At 45.7% G+C, this 21,436-nt stretch overlaps 1 protein-coding gene and 1 pseudogene across 3 annotated transcripts in view; both read left to right on the forward strand.

Annotated features, from left to right (window-relative positions):
* The window catches only part of LOC140189847 (histone H2AX-like), an 836,563-nt pseudogene that overhangs the window by 676,367 nt on the left and 138,760 nt on the right, over window positions 1-21,436 (forward strand).
* The window catches only part of LOC140189845 (immunoglobulin superfamily member 1-like), a 73,797-nt gene that overhangs the window by 20,948 nt on the left and 31,413 nt on the right, over window positions 1-21,436 (forward strand). For all 3 annotated transcript variants that reach the window (XM_072246153.1, XM_072246151.1, XM_072246152.1), the window contains 2 exons: window positions 3,840-4,133; window positions 11,879-12,172. In XM_072246153.1, the coding sequence (XP_072102254.1) occupies window positions 3,840-4,133; window positions 11,879-12,172 (588 nt within the window). The remainder of the gene's footprint in view (window positions 1-3,839; window positions 4,134-11,878; window positions 12,173-21,436) is intronic.

Below are 21,436 nucleotides of genomic sequence, written 5' to 3' on the forward strand. Positions count from 1 at the left end.
AGATATTGAGGTCAAGGTCTTGAAATTTATTGATTAGCGTCGTGCGGTTGATGATGTTGAGTGCCGAGTAGTAGCGCATACCCTGTCGAGATGATCCTCTGTTGCGTTAAGAACCAGTGACATGGCAGCTGTTGCTCCGGTGGGCAAATTGAGGCGCATATTAGAATATGTATGCAGTTGTCAAAGACTGTTTCACGTCTTAACCGACGCTGCTTTCTCCTTGCTTTCATTGTTATGGGAGAGGTCTTCTCGTAGGAAATGCTGGTAGTTCAGCTCCCAAGTTTGATCGTAAGCATGCGGAACCCAAGACTGATAAAGATTTCCACGGGCTCTTTATATCACTTCCATTCCAGATCTATAAAGTCTGCTTGTGCTCGCATCCCCAGCCTGCAAATGCAGTCGCGCCGAGTCTCCACCCAGCCAATAAGATACACCAGCCTCTTGTTCCAGGCTCATCACCTGCAGCCTCATTAATCCCTTATCTCACAAAGTCTTTCTTCACTCATGTACCATCCAGTTTCAAACGGTTTTTCTCGTCTTCACTTTTCCTCCCTAAACTTTACCCTGCTGCCTATTGTGTTAGTTTCTGTTCTCTCCTGTTTTGCTCCACTTGGTGCCTTGTCTATTACTCCTGACTTCATTTGTTGCCACACCATCTCCCCTACTCTGCTTTTGGGTCAAGCCTTCTCTATATTGTCTGGCACTGTCACTTTGAGCTAATGTCCTGGTTTGTCCGGAGAATTATAAAAAAATGCTGCTATCGTTATTCATGATCTGCATTACTTTATTGACTCTTAATATTAAATCTGCATCATGCTCGGAATTTAAAGACAATATTCATAAATATCTGCGTTAATTGCCAACTGCAATTTTCTACTTCGGTGTTTCTGTCATCGTGATCTTTGCTTTCCAGCATCACAAGCTACACTAGATCGTATTTTCTCTTTATGATCAATAATATTTACCCCTTATAATCACAGGCGCGTCCTGATAAGTTAGATATGGACACGATCTTTCCTATCCTGCGGGAGACTAGGACTGGAGGGCAAATACGAGAAAGGATGAGCTCGGCTTGGAGACTATTCCAAATGGCGTTTCATGAGAAAGGTTCAGCAGATGAAAGAGTTAACGTATGCGCAGCGTTTGCGGCTCTGGAGCCGAGCCAGACATAGATCAAGAGCCACGTCCTGTGCTGGAGATTCCTCGCACAGCCCAGTAGATTCCTCGCACAGCCCAGGAGTACCTCGCCCAGCCTGGTGCTGGAGGTTCCTAGTCCAGCCTAGTGCTGGAGATTCCTCGCCCTGTTCTGGAGATTCCTCGCCCAGCCCAGCAGTACCTCGGCCATCCCGGTGCTGGAGATTACTCGTCCTGTGCTGGAGATTCTTCGTACTCTGCTGGAGATTCCTCGCCCAGCCACAGGAGTAACTCGCCCAGCCCGGTGCTGGAGTTACCTCAACCTTTGCTGGAGTTACATCATTCTCTGCTGGCGTTCCTTCGTCCTGTCCAGGAGTCTCTCATCCTGTCCAAGCCACGTCCAAGTACCTCATCCAGACCAAGGCACGGCTTTCTGTTCTCGTCCTGTCCATGTACCTCGTCTTGTGCAGGAGTTCCACATCCAGTCCTGTAACCACGCCCGGCCCTTTGCCAAGATCCTAGTCCCGAGTCCTAGCCAATACCCGGGATCCGGTTCCGAGTCAAGACCCAGGTTCCGAGTCCCAACCAAGACCGAAGTTCCGGTTCGTCGTCCAAGCTCTGGTTCCGGAGTTCCGAGTTCCTAGACTAGGCTCTGAATCCTAGTCTCGTTCAGGGCCTGTGTCAATGTCCAGTGTCGTTTCTTCCGTTGCTTTCTTGACAAACATAGTTCTGTTCCTAGTACTTCACTGTCTGTGTCTTGCATTTGGATCCGCTCCTAACGCCCCCTTATGACAGCTTCACCAATGTGTAAAACGCCTTCCATATAATATCCTATCTGAAGTACTCAGTGTTTTGACTTACGAAAGCCAATGTGTCAATAACATCATGTCCTACGCTTTCAAGCTGTAACACTGCTTTCAGTGAATTATGGACCTTTATTCCCATATTGTTCCTTCCATCGCAATCTTCAGTTACCTCCCGTTCACTGTGTAAAACCTATCGAACTGCATCACTTGCTATTTTCAGCAGAAAATTCCGTCTAACATTTTCAGCCCGTTTTCAAGCTGGCCCATTTACCGTTGCTTGTTAAGATAGTTCTTCTCGTTGACCACTACACTACCAATCTCGGTGACATCCGCAACATTTCTGATCTCGTTCACCTCGCATCATCCAGATCGTTGATATAAATGATAACAACGTACCCTGCACCGACGCATGCTGCTCGCCACTGGTCAGAGGCCTCAAGTTAGAGAGGCAATGATCGACCACCACTCTCTGGCTGTCCAAAAAAAAATGTCGAATCATATGTCTAATTGTACAGAAACACAGACTGCTATTGCAATTCATTAGCTGAATTACTCTTTAGTCCTATTAAATCTCACACATAATCTGAATTTAAATACAATGTTCACAATTGCCATCCGAAATATTCTGCTTAGTGATTCTGTTCACGTGATCTTTGCTTTCCTGCATCACATGACACAGTAAATCCGATTTTTATTCTGATCCGTAGTATTTAACCCCTATAATCTATCTGGTAGATTTGATGTAGACGCGATATTTGCTACAGTGGAGTCATCAAATATTGGAGGGCAAATATGAGAAAGGATATGTGGGTATTGGAGACATTTCAGTCGCGTCAGAAGAAAGATTCAGCAAATGAAATTGTTAATTTATATGCACCCATTGAGATTCTGGTCCCTATTCACTGGAGTTTAAAAGAATAAACATTGAAGGCTTTTGAACTTTGAATGGCCGATGTAGAGTGGACGTGAAGAGATTGCTTGATTTCGTGAGATGTTTCGCAGTTCCACCCATAAAGTATCATTCAACAAGTTCTGCAGTCGGTCTTGACAGCATTGCTGTGACGTTTTCTCTGACTAGTAACACCAGCTTTAATCCCACCCGCTATGGTGTATCTAAAGCAACGGAAAACCGGAATACTGAGCTACCAGTCCTGCCCTGCCTGCAGACAGTTCGCACTGATGGGTATACAATCATAATTCTGGTGTTGATCTCTGCCCTGAATTCAACTGTCTTTTTAATCATACCTTTTGCTTTGGCATTGTGTTTACGCAGCTCAGGATTTTACTGACATCATGCTCAGCATTTTGTTCACGACTTTGTCTGAGGTCTGAAAACATCTATCTCTACAACAACTCTTCTAACTCTTCTGGCCCTCTGGTTCGCATTCTCTTTCTTCTCTACAATGACCCCACGCTCGGATCCTTGTGTCACGAACAAAGCTTCCTGTTGGGATATTACTCCCATTCCAACTCAGTTGCAAACTGACTTTACTGTACAGGATCCACCTTCGCTGGAAGAGTGGCCAGTGATCAAAACATCGGGCGCCTTCCTTCCTGAACAAATCCTTAGCCACGTGTTCAACTGTATAGTATTCCTGTTTCTGGCCTAGTAACACGCGGCACTAGTAACAACCGTGTAGGCCATTATCCTGGAGTTCCAGCTTTTAACTTAGCAGAACTTTCGAGTAGATCTTTCGTTCAATCATACAGACAACCGTCACTTATTGTCCCTACGAAAGTCTCTTCTACATATACAACTTCAGACGGGGGTGGGGCGTTGTTATATGATGCGAATCAGGAATGAGAAATTGCACCGAGGGGTTTTGCACGGAGTTAGTGAGAATTTTGATTCCATACGCTTGAGTACAGTCTGAATCAATTAAATTTCCTTTCTTCCAGCTCGGCCAGCGAGACCTGAAATAAAAAGTGACCGATCGGATAAAGTCTACCTGTCAGATGAATCGGTCAAGTTAACCTGTTGGATAACTGGTTCTACATGTTCCGATGGCACCTTTCACCTGGTCAAAAACCGACACCCAGTACAGCAAGCGCCAACACAGCGAAAGAGCGCGACGTTCACCATCACAAATGGAGGTGATGCATCGGGAACATACAGTTGTCTATACGTGTGCACGGTGTCCGGTAGAAGAATATTCTCAGGAGAAAGCGAAAGAATAGAGATAACAGTCGTGGGTGAGTGTTTTGTTTTCCTATTCAACCAGCTGACAAATGCACACAATTGGTGCAAGAGTATTTCGACAGGGAGGTCCGCCGATGGTGGTGCAAACACAATATCTAGTCACACTCATCTTGGTTTGACACGTGTGTACTACGACCAAGCATAACTCCTCTTCAATCTTCCTGTTTTGCCGCGCGAGTCATATTTTTGCAGATATTCAGGCATGATGGGCACAATTGAAAGTTAAAAGTTCGAAGTAAGTTTATTGTTGAAGTACGTATATGTCACCATATCCAACCCTAAGATACATTTTATCGCGGACATACTCAACGAATTCGCAATACAAAAATAATCGTAATAGGTTTTATGAAAGACCACGCCAATGTGGGCCCTCAATTAGGTGCAAATAGTAATAAATTCCAAATACAAAAGAAAGATATAAGACTAGTAATGCATAAATGAGCAATAACTATCCAGAATCTGAGATGAAGAATCCTTGAAATTTAGTCTAGATTTTGTGGGATGTTTCAATGTTCCGGCAAGCGAAGTTGAGTGAAGTTCTCCCTTTAGGTTCAAGAGCCTGATGGCTGAAGGGTAATAACTGTTCCTCAAGCTGGTGGTGTGAATCCTAAGGGTCCTGTACATTCTTCTTGATAGCAGCAGGGAGAAGAACGCAAGTCATTGATGAGCGGCGTCACTGATGATTGATGCAGCTTTCCTGCGACAGCTCTTCGTAGAGATGTGTGTTTTGGAGGAGCGTGCTTTACCCGCGGTACGCTGGGCCATATCCATTACTTTTTAAGTGATCTTCCGCTCACAGCAGTTTGTATTTCCATACCCGGCTGCGACGCAACGAGTCAATATACGCTCCACTGCACATCTATAGAAAAGTTCGCCGAATTTGCAGATGTAATGCCGAATCTTCGAGAAATCCAAAAGACGTAGAAGCGCTTCCGTGCTTTCTTCATAATTGCAATTACGTGCTCGGACCAGAACAGGTCTTCCGAAGTAATAACACTGAGCAAAGTAATATTGCTGATCGTTTCCTCCTCTGATTCTCCGATGATGACAAGATCACTGACCCTTGGATTACTCGCCCTAAAGTCAATATTCAGCTCCTTAATCTTGATCGTATTTTGTAAGAGTCTGTTAATATGGCACCGCTTAGCTAGATTTTCAATCTCTGTCATGTCTGCATATTTGTCTCCAGCTTTGATTCGGCCTACGACAGTGGTATCATCAGCAAATTTGAATAATGCATTGAAACTGTGCTTAACCATAGATTCACAAGCGTAAAGTGAGTAGAGCAGGGGAGGCTAAGCACACAGCTCTGCCTGTAGAGATGGTAATCGAGAAGATACTGTTACTAATCGGAACCAACTGGATAGACATATCAGAATGGGAATGGGACATGGAATTAAAATGTGTGGGCAGTGGCAGATCCTGCTTTCTCTGGCGAAAAGAGCGTAGGTGTTCTGCGAAACAGTCTCCCAGCCTGCGTCGGGTCTCGCCAATATACAGAAGGCAGCATCGGGAGCACCGGACGCAGTGTATCACACCAGCCGACTCACAGGTCAAGTGTCGCCTCACCTGGAAGGTCTGTTTGGGGCATTGAATGTTGGTGAGGAAGGAAGTCTAAGGGCATATGTAACACGTGTTCCGCATACTAGGATACGCGCCTGGAGGGTGATCAGTGGGAAGGGATGGGGGTGGGGTGACGAATGGACAACGGAGTCGCGTAGGAGGGGAAGCCTCTTTCTTTTAAAAAGGAAGACATCTCCTTCGTCCTGGAATAAAAAGCCTCATCCTGAGAGCAGATGCGGTGAGACGGAGGAATTGCGAAAAGGGGATGGCATTTTTGCAAGAGACGGGGTGGGAAGAGGAATAGTCCAGGTAGCTGTGAGAGTCGTAGGCTTATCGTAGACATCAGTAGATAAGCTGTCTCCAGAGATAGAGACAGAAGGATCAAGAAAGGGGAGGGAGGTGTCAGAAATGGACCAGGTAATCTTGAGGGTAGGGTGAAAGTTGGAGGCAAATTTAATGAAGTCAACGATCTCAGCATGCGTGCAGGAAGCAATGCCGATGCAGTCGTGGATGTAGCGAAGGAGAAGTAGGGGACAGATACCAGTATAAAGCCTACGAAAAGACACGCATACCTGGGATCCATACCGCTGCCCATGGGTACAGCTTTAGTTTGGAGGAAGTGGGAGGAGCTAAAGGAGAAATTAGTAAGAGTAAGGACTAATTCCGGTAGACGGAGGAGAGTGGTGGCAGAGGGGAACTGTTTAGGTTTGGAATCCAGAAAGAAGCGGAGAGCTTTGAGACCTTCCTGGTAGGGACTGGACATCCGTGGAGCAAATAAAGCGGTGGGAGCCAGGGAACTTAAAGTCATTGAAAAATTCAGAGCGTGAGAAGTGTCACGAACATAGGTGCGAAGAGATTGAAGAAGGGGGGGATAAAACAGTGTCAAGGTATGCAGAAATGAGTACGGTGGGGTGGTAGTAAGCTGAGATAATGGGTCTACCTGGACAGGTAGGTTTGTGGATCTTGGGTAGGAGGTAGAAACGGGAAGTGCGGGGAGTGGGATCTATAAGGTTGGTAGCAGTGGATGGAAGATCTCCGGAGCTGGTACATTTGGTGAAGCTGTGGGAGACAATAGCCTGGTGCTCCTTAGTGGGGTCATGATCGAGGGGTAAATAAGAGGAGATATCTACGAATTGTCGCTGTGTCTCGGCAAGGTAGAGGTCCGCACGCCAGACTGAAAGAGCACCCCTCTTATCGGCGGGTTTTATAGTAATGTTAGGATTGGTGCGGAGGGAGTGGAGGGCAGAGCATTCGGAAGGAGTGAGGTTCGAAAGGGAACAAGGTATGGTGAAGTCGAGACTTCAGACTGTTTCGCTGAAGATCTACGCTCTGTCCGCCAGAGAAAGCAGGATCTCCCAGTGTCCACACATTTTAATTCCACGTCCCATTCCCATTCTGATATGTCTATCCCACGGCCTCCTCTACCGTTAGGATGAAGCCACACTCAGCTTGGAGGAACAACACTTTATATTCCGTCTGGGTAGCCTCCAACCTGACGGCATGAACATGAACTTCTTTAACTTCCGTTAAGGCCCCGCCTCCCCCTCGTACCCCATCCCTTATTTATTTATTTGTTTGTTTGTTTACGTTTTTATCTTTTCTTTCCCACTTCTTTTCTCTATTTTTTATCCCTCTTTCCCTCTCTCTACAACTCCTCCCCCCCCCCACTTTCTTTCTCCCTAGGCCTCCCATCCCATGGTCCTCCATCCTCCCCAGCCTCTTATCCCTTTTGCCAATCAACTTTCCAGCTCTAAGCTCCATCCCTCCCCCTCCTGTCTTATCCTATTATTTTGGATCTCCCCTCCCCCTACCACTTTCAAATCACTTACTATCTCCTCTTTCAGTTAGTCCTGACGAAGCATCTCGGCCCGAAACGTCGACTGTACCTCTTCTTATAGATGCTGCCTGGCCTGCTGCGTTCACCAGTATTTTTTGCGTGTTTTGCCTGAATTTCTAGCATCTGCAGATTTCCTCGTGTTTGCGTTCTCCAATGTTTATCACGCCTTCAATATAATATCCTATCTCAAGTACTCAGTCTTTTGACTTATGATAGCCATTATGCCAAAATCATCATTTACTACGCTTTAAACTGTAACTCTACTTTCAGTGAATTATGGATCTTTATTGTTTCTTTCATCATATTCCTCAGTTCCCTCCCGTTCACTAAGTAAGACTTATACTGATTGACCTTATCGAACTGCATCTACTCGCACTTTTCTGCACTAAGTTCTGTCTAACATTTCCAGCCCAATTTCCAGCTGCTCCAGGTCCCGTTGCAAGTTATGATAGTCCGTCTCGTGGTCCACTACACTACCAATCTCGGTGTCATCCGTAACATTGCTAATCCAGTTCACCTGGTATCATCCAGATCGTTGATATAAATGATAACAACGTACGCAGCACCGACGCATGCGGCACGCCACTCGTCCCAGGCCTCCAGTCAGACAGACAATGATCCACCACCACTCTCTGCTCTCCAATAAAAACAATGTCTAACCAAATGTTTAGTTGTAAAGAAAAGGAAACTGCTATCGTTATTCACCAGCTGAATTACTCTTTTAAGTATGTTCCTATTAAATCTCCCACATATTCTGAATGTTAATCCAATGTTCATAAATGTCAGCGTTAATTGCTATCCGAAACGTTCTCCCTAGGTGTTTCTGTGCTCGTGATCTTTGCTGTACTGCATCACATGACACAATATATGCGATTTTTGTCCTGATCCGTAGTATTTACCACCCCCGCCCCCCGCCATGATCACAAGCACCTTCTGGTAGAGTTGAGGTAGACACGATATTTGCTACAGTAGAGGCATCGAAGACTAGAGGGCAAATCTGAAAAAGGATATGTTGGTATTGGAGACATTTCAGTGGTGTCACAAGGAAGATACAGCAAATTAAATGGTTAACTTACATGAACCCATTAAGACTCTGGTCCCTATTCACAGGAGTTTAAAACAATAAATCGGATGGGGGGAGGATTCTCATTGAAAGCGTTTTAACTTTAAATGGCCGACGCAGAGCGGATGTGAAGAGATTGTTTCATTTAGTGACATGTGTCGGAGTTCCACCCATGAACTATCATTCAGCAAGTTCTCCAGTCGGTTCTGACTGCATTGCTGTGACATTTTCGCTGAGTAGTAACACCAGCCCTCCTCCTTTAACCGCACCCGCTAAGGTGTGTCTAAAACAACGGAAACCGGAATACTGAGCTGCCGGTCCTCTCCCTCCTGCAGCCAGATCGCACTGATGGGTATACTCTCATAATTCCAGGCGTTGATACATGCCCTGAATTCAACTGTCTTTTCTGCCATATCTTTTGCGTTGCATAGTTTTACGCAGCTCAGGATTTTAGTAGCTTCATTCTCTGCATTTTGATTCCTGACTTTTTCTCAGGTCTTAAAAACATCTATCTCTAGAACAACTTTTATATACATATACTTTGCAGATGCTGGGGCCAAAGCAACATTCACAACTCGCTGGAGGAACTCAGTAGGTTGGGCAGCATCCGTGGAAATGATCAGTCAACCTTTCGGGCCGGAACCCTTCATCAGGACTGAAGACGGAAGGGGCAGACCATTAAACCCGCAGGCAAAGGTGGTGTCGTAGTAGTCTGGCGGATGGACCTCCACCTCACTGACAACTCCTCTTACTTACCCCTGGAACAGGATCCCAACAAAAATATCAAAACATTGTCTCCTGTACCATCGCCTGACTGTCCCGGTAGACCGATAATTTCTGCCTGCTCTTGTCCCACCGAACTTGTATCTGCTTACCTGGACTCCATTTTGTCACCCATTGTTCAGACCCTCCCCACCTATATCCGGTATATATCCCATGCCCTCCACCTCTTCAATAACTTCCAGTTCCCCAGGCCCGACCGCTTCATTTTCACTATGGATGTCCAATCCTTATAGACCTCCATTCCCCATCAAGAAGGCCTCAAAGCCCTCCGCTACTTTCTGGACAATAGACCTCACCAGTTTCCCACCACCACTACCCTCCTCCGGTTGGCGGAACTGGCACTCACACTTAATAACTTATCTTTTGGCTTTTCCCACTTTCTTCAGACCAAGGGTTTCGCTATGGGCACTCGCATGGGTCCCAGCCTCTTCTTTAAGCCCCTACCTCGGCGTTGGTTATGTGGAACAGTCTGCTCTCTAAACCTATTCTGGTACTGCCCCCCAACTTTTCCTTCGTTACATTGACAAGTACATTGGTGCTGCTTCCTGCACCCATGCTGAGCTCGTCAATTTCATCGACTTTACTTCAAACTTCCACCCAGCCCTCAAATTCACTTGGTCTATCTCGAACACTTCTCTCCCCTTTCTCGATCTCACGGTCTCCATCTCTGGAGGCAGACTGTCCACTGACATCTTCTACAAGCCCACTGACTCTCATAACTACCTCGATTATACCTCTTCCAACCCTGCCACATGCAAAAATGCTATTCCCTATTCCCAGTTCCTCCGCCTCCGCCGCATCTGCTCCCAGGATGAGGCTTTCCGTTCCAGGACATCTCAAATGTCCTCTTTCTTTAAGAATCGTGGTTTCCCTTCTCCCGTCATCAATGATGCCCTCACTCACATCTCCTTCATTTCCCGCACTTCGGTCCTCAATCCACCCTCCCGCCACCACAACAGGAGCAGAGTTCCGTTTGTCCTCACCAACCACCCCACCAGCCTCCGGAGCCAGCACATTATCCTCCACAACTTCCGCTACCTTCAGCAGGACCTCACCACTAAACACATCTTTCCCTCTCCAACACTCTCCGCTTTCCACAGAGATCGATCCCTCTGGGACTCCCTGATCCACCCTCCCTTCCCACGGATCTCCGACCCGGCACTTATCCCTGTAAACGTAAGTGCTACACCTGGCTCTACACCTCCTCTCTTGCCACGATTCAGGGCCCCAAACAGTCCTTTCAGGTGAGGCAACACTTCACTTGTGAGTCTGTTGAAGTCATCTATTGCATCCGGTGCTCCCGGTGCGGCCTCCTCTACATCTGTGAAACCCGACGCAGATTGGGGGACCACTTCATCGAGCACCTCCGCTCCGTCGGCCACAACAAATAGGATCTCCCGATTGCCACCCACTTCAATTCTGCTTTCCATTCCCATCCGGGTATGTCCATACGTAGCCTCCACTACTGCCATGATGAAGCTAAACTCAGATTGGGGAGCAACACCTCCTGTACCGTCTGGGTAGACTCCAGCCCCATGGGATGAACATAGAATTCTCCAGCTTCCGGTAATTCCCTCCCCCTCCCTTCCCCTATCCCTATTTCACTCAGCCCCCTCCCCCAGCTGCCTATCACCTCCCTTATGGTTCTGCCTCCTTCTACTACCTATTATGTTTTCCCATATTGCTTCTTCACCTTTCCTGCCTATCACCTCCCTGCTACCCCTCCCCCACCATTTATCTTTCCCCTTACCGGTTTTTCATCTGGAACCTACCAGCTTTCCTCTTCCTACCCTCCCTCCACCTGCTTTATAGGGCCTCTGCCCCTTCCCTCTTCAGTCCTGACGAAGAGTTCCGGCCCGAAACGTTGACTGATCATTTCCATGGATTCTGCCCGACCTGCTGAGTTCCTCCAGCGTGTTGTGAGTGTTGCTCGAGAACAACTCTATTAACTGGTCTGGCCCTCTGGCTCCCATCCTCTTGGAGAATGATCCCACCCTCGGATCCTTTGAGCACTAGCAAAAGTTTCGGTTTGGATATTAGTCCCCTTCCAGTTCAGTTGGAAACTGTCTTTTGTGTACATGATTCACATTCGCTGGAAGAGTGCCCAATGATCCAAATAGCTGACGCCTTCCTTCCTGCACCAAATCCTTAGCCACGTATTCAACTGTATAATCTTCCAATTTCTATCCTGAGTAACACGTGGCACTGGTAGCAGTCGTGTAAGTTATTACCCTGGAGCTCCTGCTCTTTAACTTAGCAGACCTTTCTAGTAGATCTTTCGTTCAATCATACAGACAACCGTCACTTATTGTCTCCAGGAAAGTCTCTTCTAAATATACAATTTCAGACGGGGTTGGGGACGGAGTTATATGATGGGAATTAGGAATGAGAAATAGATAGTTGCACAGAACGGGTTTTGCACGGAGTTAGTGATAATTTTGATTCCATACGCTTGAGTACATTCTGACTCAACTAATTTTCTTCCCTTCCAGCTCAGCCAGCGACACCTCGAATAAAAAGTAACCGAGCGGATAATGCCTACCGGTCAGATGAATCGGTCAGGTTAACTTGTTGGATAACTAGTCGGGCACATTCCGTTGGCACCTTTCACCTGTACAAAAACCGACAAACATTGCAGGACGTGCAAACCCAGCGAAACACCGCGACGTTCACCATCACAAATGGAGGTGATGCATCGGGAACATACAGTTGTTTATACACGTGCACGGTGTCCGGTAGAAGAATATCCTCAGATGAAAGCGACAGAATACAGATAACAGTCGTGGGTGAGTGTTTTGTTTTCCTATTCAACCAGGTGACAATGCACACAATTGAAGTAAGAGTATTTCGACAGGGAGGTGCGGCCTATGGTGGTGCAAACACAATATCTAGTCACAGTCATCTTTGTTTGACACGTGTGTACTACGACCAAGCAAACCTCCTCTTCAATCTTCCAGTTTTGCTGCGCGAGTCATATTTTTGTAGATAGTCAGATATGATGGGCACAATTGAAAGTTAGAAGTTCAAAGTAAGTTTATTGCTGAAGTACGTATATGTCACCATATCCAACCCTGTGATACGTTTTATTGCGGGCCTACTCAACAACATCGCAGTACTACAATAAGCGTAATAGATTTTATGAAAGACCACGCCAATGTGGGTACTCAACTAGGTGGAAACAGTAAGAAATTCCAAATACAAAAGAAAGAAATAAGACTAATAATGCATAAATAAACAATAAATATCGAGATTCTGAGATGAGGAGTCCCTGCAAGTTCGTCTCGATTTTGTGAGGTATTTCAATGTCCGGGCAAGCGAAGTTGAGTGAAGTTCTTCCTTTAGGTTCAAGAGCCTGATGGTTGAAGGATAATAACTGTTCCTGAAGCTGGTGGTGTGAATCCTAAGGGTCCTGTACATTCTTCCTGATAGCAGCAGCGAGAAGAACGCAAGTCACTGATGAGCGGCGTCAGCGATTATTGATGCTGCTTTCCTGCGACAGCTCTTCGTGGAAATGTGTGTATTGGTGGAGAGTGCTTTTGCTGTGATACACTGGGCCATATCCATTACTTTTTAAGTGAATTTTCGCTGAATGTAATTTGTGTTTCCATACCAGGCAGAGATGCAACGAGTCAATATACGCTCCACTGCACATCTATAGAAGTTCGTCGAAGTTGCAGATGTAATGCCGAATCTTCGCGAAATCCAAAAGACATAGAAGCGCTGCCGTGCTTTCCTCATAATTACAATTACGTGCTCGGACCAGAACAGGTCTTCCGAAGTAATAACACTGAGCAGTGTAACATTGCTAATCGTTTCCTGCTCTGATTGTCTGGTGAGGGCAGGATCACTGACCCTTGGATTCCTCGTCCTAAAGTCAATATTCAGCTCTTTAATCTTGATCATATTTTGTAAGATTCTGTTACCATGACACCGCTTAGCCAGATTCTTGATCTCTGTCCTGCATGCGTATTTGTCACCAGCTTTGATTCGGCCTGCTACGGTGGTATCATCAGCAAACTTGAATGTTGCGTTGAAACTGTGCTTAACCATACATTCACAAGCATAAAGTGAGTAGCTGTACCTGTGTAGTTGGCGATCGAGAAGATACTGTTACCAATCAGAACAAACTGGGATCTCCAAGTGCGGAAATCGGGGATGCAATTGTACAATGAGGTATTGAGGTCAAGGTCTTGAAATTTATTGATTACCGTTGTGCGGTTGATGATGTTGAGTGCCGAGTAGCAGCTCATACCCTGTTGAGATGATCCCCTGTTGCGTTAACAACCACTGACATGGCAACTGTTGCTCCGGTGGGCAAACTGAGACACATATTAGAATACGTATGCAGTTGCAAAATAATATTTCACCTCTCAACCATCGCTGCTTTCTCCATGCTTTCAATATCATGGGAGAGGTCTTCTCGTGGGAAAGGCTGGAAGTTCATATCCAAGGTTTCATCATATATAAGTAGTGGTATTTTTTATTTCTGGACTTCGAAAAAAGGCATGCGGAGCCCAAGACTGTTCAATTTTTCCACGGGGCTTATCACTTCCATGCCATATCTATAAAGTCTGCTCGTGCTCGCATTCTCCAGCCTGCAAATGCAGATCGCGCCCAGTCTCCACCCAGACAATAGGACACACCTGTCACTTGTTCCAGGCTCATCACCCGCAGCCTAATTAATCCGTTATCTCCCACAGTCCTTCTTCACTCATTTACCGTCCAGCTGCAAGTGTTTTTTCTCGTCTTTAGTCTTCCTCCCTAAAGGTTACCCTGCTGCCTATTGTGTTTAGTTTCTCTTGTCTCCTCTTTTGCTCCCCTTGGTGCCTTGTCTATTACTACTAATTTCATTTGTTGCCGACCCATCTCTACTTTTCGGTCAAGCCTTTTCAATATTTTCTGACGCTGTCACTTTGAGCTAATATCCTGGTTTGTCCAGAGAGTTATAAAAAGCTGCTATCGCTATTAATGAGCTGCATTACTCCTATATGGACTGTTTATATTAAATCTCTGTCATGCTCGGAATTTAAACCAAATATTCATTAATATCTGCGTTAATTGCCATACGCAATTTTCTGCTTAAGTGTTTCTGTCCTCGTGATCTTTGTTTTCCAGCATCACAAGCCGCACTAAATCCGATTTTTTCTTTGCGATCTATAATATTTACCCGTTATAATCACAGGCACGTTCTGACAGATTAGATATGGACACGACCATTCCTATAGTGGGGGATTCTAACACCGGAGGGCAAGTATGAGAAAGGATGTGCTGGGATTGGAGACGATCCAATGGTGTTACAAGAAGAAGATTCAGCAGATTAAAGGTTAACGTATACTCAGCGTTTGAGGCTCTAGACCCTACACACCGATGCGTAAAAATAAATGAAGGTTGTGCGATCTCATTAAAAGACTTTGGAGTTTGAAAAGCCTACGTAGACTGGACGTGGAGATGATGTTCCCCATAGTGTGAGAGTCTTTGATCATGAGACACAGCCTCGGATACAACGATGGTGCTTTCGAACACAGATGAGGAGGAATTTCTTCTTCTAGAGGGTGATGAATGTTCTATTCATTTGCACAGTAGTCTCTGAAGGCCGTCATTGGGTATATTTAAATGGAAACGATAGGTTCATTATTAGTATGGGAGTCAAAGGTTGCGGTGGAAAACCAGGAGAACGTGGTTAAGAACGATAATAATTCAGCCATGATGGAATGGTGGAGCAGATCTTATAGGCGGAATAATGTCAATTTGCTCCTATGTCTTATGTTCTTATGTCAAGGTCTACCGAAAGAGTTGCATGTCGCAGCTATTTGCGTGCATTATTGTTTGCATGATTTATTTCCTTCTCTCTGCACATTTGTTGTTTGACGGTCTTGTTAATGAGTTCATTTGGGGTTCTTGTTTTCTGGCACAGAGACTCCAAATTAAGCTTCACCGATGTCTAACCCGCCTTCAATATAATATCCTATCTCAATTACTCAGTCTTTTTACTTATGAAGGCCAGTGTGCCAAAATCATCATTTACTACGCTTTCAAAATGTAACGCTGCTTTCAGTGAATTATGGACTTGTATTCCCATATTGTTCCTTCCATCACATTCCACATTCCCTCCCGTTCTCTTTGTAAGACCTATCCTGATTGATCTTATCGAACTGCATCAGCTCGCACTTTTCTCCACTAAATTCCGTATAAAATTTTCAGCCCATTTTCCAGCTGGTCCAGATCCCGTTGCAAGTTATGATAGTCCATCTCGTTGTCCACTACACTACCAACCTCGGTGTCATCCGCAACATTGCTGATCCAGTTCACCTCGTACCATCCAGATCGTTGATATAAATGATAACAACGTACCCAGCACCGACGCATGCGGCACGCCACTAGTCACAGGAATAAAGTCAGAGAGGCAATGATCGACCACCACTCTCTAGCTGTCCAACAAATACAATGTCTAATCATATGTTTAGTTGTAAAGAAACACAAAGTGCTTGCGCTATTCACTAGCTGAATTACTCCTTTATAGTGTAATCCTATTAAATCTCCCACATATTCTGAATTTAAGTCCAATGTTCATAAATGTCAGCGTTAATTGTCATCCCAAATGCTCTGCTTAGGTGTTTCTGATCTTTGCTTTCCTACATCACATGACACACTATATGAGATGTTTTGTTCTGATCTGTCGTATTTAATCCCTATAATCACAAGCACCTTCTGGTAGAGTAGATGTAGTGACGATATTTACTACAGTGGAGGCATCGAGCACTAGAAGGCAAATACGAAAAAGGATGTGTTGGTATTGAAGGAATTTCAGTGGCGTGACAAGAAAGATTCAGCATTGAAATTATTAACGTGCATGCACCCATTCAGACTCTGGTCCCTATTCACTGGAGTTTAACAGAATAAGGAGGGTGTTTTCATTGAAAGCTTTTGAACTTTGAATGACGGACGTAGAGTCGACGTGAAGAGACTGTCTAATTTACGCAGTTCAGGATTTTACTGGCATCATGCTCAACATCTTGAATCCTCACTTTGATCCTCAACATCAATCTTTGCAACCTCTCCACTAACCGTTCTGGCCCTCTGGTACCCATCCTGTGGAAAGAGGGATGTGACTTGGAGCGATAGAGCAGTGAAAGAAGTGCATGGAGTAAAGCCAGATGTAACATATAGAGAGGCTTTCAAGAAAGAGAAGCAGAATAAAGGGTGTAAAGGTAGGAAGGTAGAAGGGCTAAAGTGCGGGCAGTTCAATGCAAGACGCATCAGGAACAAAGGTGCTGAAGTCAGAGCTTGGATACATACATGGAATTATCATGTAGTGGCCATTACAGAGACTTAGCTGGTACCAGGGTAGCAATGCATTTTCAATATTCCTGGATTTCATAGAACATAGAACATAGAATAGTACAGCACAGTACAGGCCCTTCGGTCCACAATGTTGTGCCGAACCTCAAACCCTGCCTCCCATATAAGCCGCCAAATTAAATTCCTCCATATACCTGTCTATTAGTCTGTTAAACTTCACTAGTGTATCTGTCTCCACCACTGACTCAGGCAGTGCATTCCACGCTCCAACCAGTCTCTGAGTAAAAAACCTTCCTCTAATATCCTCCTTGAACTTCTCACCCCTTACCTTAAAGCCATGTCCTCTTGTATTGCGCAGTGGCGCCCTGGGGAAGAGGCGCTCGCTATCCATTCTAACTATTCCTCTTGTTATCTTCTGCACCTCTGTCATTTCTCCTCTCATCCTCCTTCTCTCCAAAGAGTAAAGCCCTAGCTCCCTTAATCTCTGATCATACTGCATACTCTCTAAACCAGGCAGCATCCTGGTAAATCTCCTCTGTACCCTTTCCAATGCTTCCACATCCTTCCTATAGTGAGGCGACCAGAACTGGACACAGTGCTCCAAGTGTGTCCTAACCGGAGTTTTATATAGCTGCATCATTACATCCCGACTCTTAAACTATATCCCTCGACGTATGAAAGCTAATACTGCAGAAGATTTCTTAACTAACCTATCTACCTGTGAGGCAACTTTCAGGGATCTGTGGACATGTACCCCAGATCCCTCTGCTCTTCCACACTACCAAGTATCCTGCCATTTGCTTTGTACTCTGCCTTGGAGTTTGTCCTTCCAAAGTGTACTACCTCATACTTCTCCGCGTTGAACTCCATCTGCCACTTTTCAGCCCATTTCTGCATCCTATCAATGTCTCTCTGCAATCTTTGACAATCCCCTACACTATCTACAACACCACCAACCTTTGTGTCGTCTGAGAACTTGCCAGCCCACCATTCTGCCCCACATCCAGGTCGTTAAAAAAATTAAGAAAAGTAGAAGTCCCAAAACAGATCCTTCTTGGACACTACTAGTCACAATCCTCCAATCTGAATGTACTGCCTCCACCACCACCCTCGGACCTCTGCAGGCAAGCCAATTCTGAATTCACCTGGCCAAACTTCTCTGGATCCCATGCCTTCTGACTTTCTGAATAAGCCAACCGTGTGGAAACTTGTCAAATGCCTTTCTAAAATCCATATAGACCACATCCACTGCACTACCCTCATCTATATGCCTGGTCACCTCCTCAAAGAACTCTATCAGGCTTGTTGGACACGATCTGCCCTTCACAAAGCCATGCTGACTGTTTCTGATCAGACCATGATTCTTTAAATGCCCACAGATCCCATCTCTAAGAATATTTTCCAACAGCTTTCCCATCACAGACTGGTTCACTGGTCTATAATTATCCAGACTATCCCCACTACCTTTTTGAACAAGGGGACAACATTCGCCTCCCTAACTAGACAGCTGACTAGAGAGACATTCGCCTCCCTCCAATCCTTCTGTACCATTACTGTGGACAACAAGGACATTAAAGATCCTAGCCAGAGGCTCAGCAATCTCTTCCCTCGCCTCGTGGAGCAGCCTGGGGAATATACCGTCAGGCCCCGGGGACTTATGTGTCCTAATGTATTTTAACAATTCCAAAATCTCCTGCCCCTTAATATCAACATGCTCCAGAACATCAACGTCACTCATATTGTCCTCACCATCAAGTTCCCTCATATTGGTGAATACCGAAGAGAAGTATTTATTGATGACCTCACTCACTTCCACAGCATATCTTCCCACCTTTATCTCAAATCGGTCCTACATTCACTCTTGTCATCCCTTTTTTCTTCACATAATTGAAGAATGCCTTGGGGTTTTCCTTTACCCTGCTCGCCAAGGCCTTCTCATGCCACCTTCTTGCTCTTCTCAGCCCCTTCTCAAGCTCCTTTCTTTCTTCCTTATATTCCACAATAGATCCATCTGATCCTTTCTTCCTAAAGCTCATGTACGCTGCCTTCTTCCACCTGACTAGATTTTCAACCTTCCTTGTCACCCATGGTTCCTTCACCCTACCATTCATTATCTTCCTCGCCGGGACAAATTTAACCCTAACATCCTACAAGAGATCTCTAAACATCGACCACATATCCATAGTACATTTCCTTGCAAAAATATCATCCATATTCACTTCGGCAAGTTCTAACCTTATAGCCTCAGACTTTGTCCTTCCCCAGTTAAAAAAAAATCCTGTTCTCTCTGATTCTATCCTTTTCTATGATAATGCTAAACGCCAAGGAGCAGTGGTCGCTGTCCCCCAGATGCTCACCCATTGAGAGATCTCTGACCTGACCCGGTTCATTACCTTGTACTAGATCTAGTATGGGATTCCTCCAGTTGGCCTGTCCACATACTGTGACAGGAATCCGTCCCGGACACACTTAACAAATTCTGCCCCATCTAAACCCTTGGAACTAATCAGGTGCCAATCAATATTAGGGAAGATAACAACCCTGTTGTTTTTGCACCTTTCCAAAATCTGCCTCCAAATCTGCTCTGCTGTATCTCTGCTGCTACCAGGGGGCCTACAAAATAACCCCCATAGAGTAACTGCTCCCTTCCTGTTTCTGACTTCACCCACACTGACTTAAAAGAGGATCCTGCTAAATTACCCACCCTTTCTGTAGCTGTAATAGTATCCTTGACCAGTAATGCCACTCCTCCTCCTCTTTTCCGCCCTCTCTATCCCTTTTAATGCACTGAAATCAAGGAATATTGAGAATCCATTCCTGCCCTGGTGCCAGCCAAGTCTCTGCAATGGCCACTGCATCACAATTCAATGTATTTATCCAACCTCTCTGTTCATCACCCTTGTTCCTGATGCTTCTTGCATTGAGGTACACACACTTCAGCCCTTCTACCTTACTTTCTCTAAATCGTTTATTCTGCTTTTCTTTTCTCAAAACCTCCATATATGTTAGATCTGGCTTTACTCCATGCACTGCTTTCACTGCTCTATATTTCTGGGTCCCATCCCCCTTGCAAATAAGTTTAAGCGCTCCCGAACCATGATAAGAAACCTACCTGCAAGGATGTTGCTCCCCTTCGAGTTCAGGTGCAACCCATACAATCTGTACAGTTCCCACCTTCCCCAGGAGAGATCCCAATGATCCAAAAATCTAAAACCCTGCTCCCTGCACCACCACCTCAGCCACGCATTCAACTGCCATCTCCTCAAATTCTGACTGTCACCTAGCACTGGCAGCAATCATGAGAACACCACCCTTGAGGTCCTGTTCTTCAGCCTTCTGCCTATTTCTCGAAACTCACACTTCAGGGCCTCATCCCTCTTCCTGCCCATGTCGTTGGTCCCTACATGTATCACAACTTCTGGTTGCTTCCCCTTTCTTACCAGGATGCCGTGGACCCGGTCACAGACATCACAGACCCTGGCACCAGGGAGGCAACAAACCATGCGGGTGTCTTCTCACGTCCACAAAATCTCCTGTCTACTCCCCTGAGTATAGAGTCTCCAATGACGACAGCTCTCCTCTTCTCCGTCCCACCTTTCTGCACCACCGGGTCAACTGAGTGCCGGAGGCCATGCTTCCGTGTCTCACACCGGGTCGGTCGTCCCCGCCAACAGTATCCAGGACGGTAAACTTATTATTCAGGGGAATGGCTACAGGGGTGCTCTGCACTACCTGTCTGCTCACCTTCGCTTTCCACCCTCTGACTGTCACCCAACGACCTGCTTAAGACAGCCTAGGTGTGACTACCTCCGTGCAGCTCTCATCTACGACTGCCTCTTTCTCCCTTATGAGTCGAAGGTCACCCAGCTGCTGCTCCAGATTCCTTACATGATCGCCCAGCCGTATACACTTCAGTGCGTTAAAAGGGATAGAGAGGGGGGAAAGGGGGAGGAGAGGTGACATTACCGGTCAGGGATACTATTGCAGCTACAGAAAGGGTGGGTAATGAAGCAGCATCCTCTTTTGAGTCGTATGGGTGGAGGTCAGGAATAGGAAGGGGGCAGTTACTCTATTGGGAGTATTCTATAGGTCCCCTGGTAGCAGCAGAGATACCGAGGAGCAGATTGGGAGGCAGATTTTGGAAGGTGCAAAAATAGCGGGGTTGTTATCATGGGTGACCTTAACTTACCTGATATTGATTGGCACCTGATTAGTTCAAAGGGTTTAGACGGGCAGAGTTTGTTACGTGTGGCCAGGACGGATTCCTGTCACAGTATGTTGACAGGCTGACGAGGGGGAAAAATACTATACTATACTAGATCTAGTATTAGGTAACGAACCTGGTCAAGTCACAGATCTCTCAGTGCATGAGCATCTGGGGGGCAGTGACCACCGCTCCCTGGCCTGTTGCTTTATTATGGGAAAGGATAGAATCAGAGAGGACCGGAAAATTTTTAATTGGGGAAGGGCAAATTATGAGCCTATAAGGCTAGAACTTGCGGGTGTGAATTGGGATGATAATTTTGCAAGGAAATGTACTATGGACATGTGGTCGATGTTCAGAGTTCTCTTGCAGGATGATAGGGTTAACTTTGTCCCGGTGAGGAAGATAAAGAATGTTAGGGTGAAGGAACCATGGGTGACAAGTGAGGTGGAAAATCTATTCAGCTGGAAGAAGGCAGCATACATGAGGTTTAGGAAGTAAGGATCAGATGGGTCTATTGAGGAATATAGGGTAGCAAGCAAGGAGC

This window comes from Mobula birostris, chromosome 29, assembly GCF_030028105.1.
Source record: "Mobula birostris isolate sMobBir1 chromosome 29, sMobBir1.hap1, whole genome shotgun sequence".
Lineage (NCBI taxonomy): Eukaryota > Metazoa > Chordata > Chondrichthyes > Myliobatiformes > Myliobatidae > Mobula > Mobula birostris.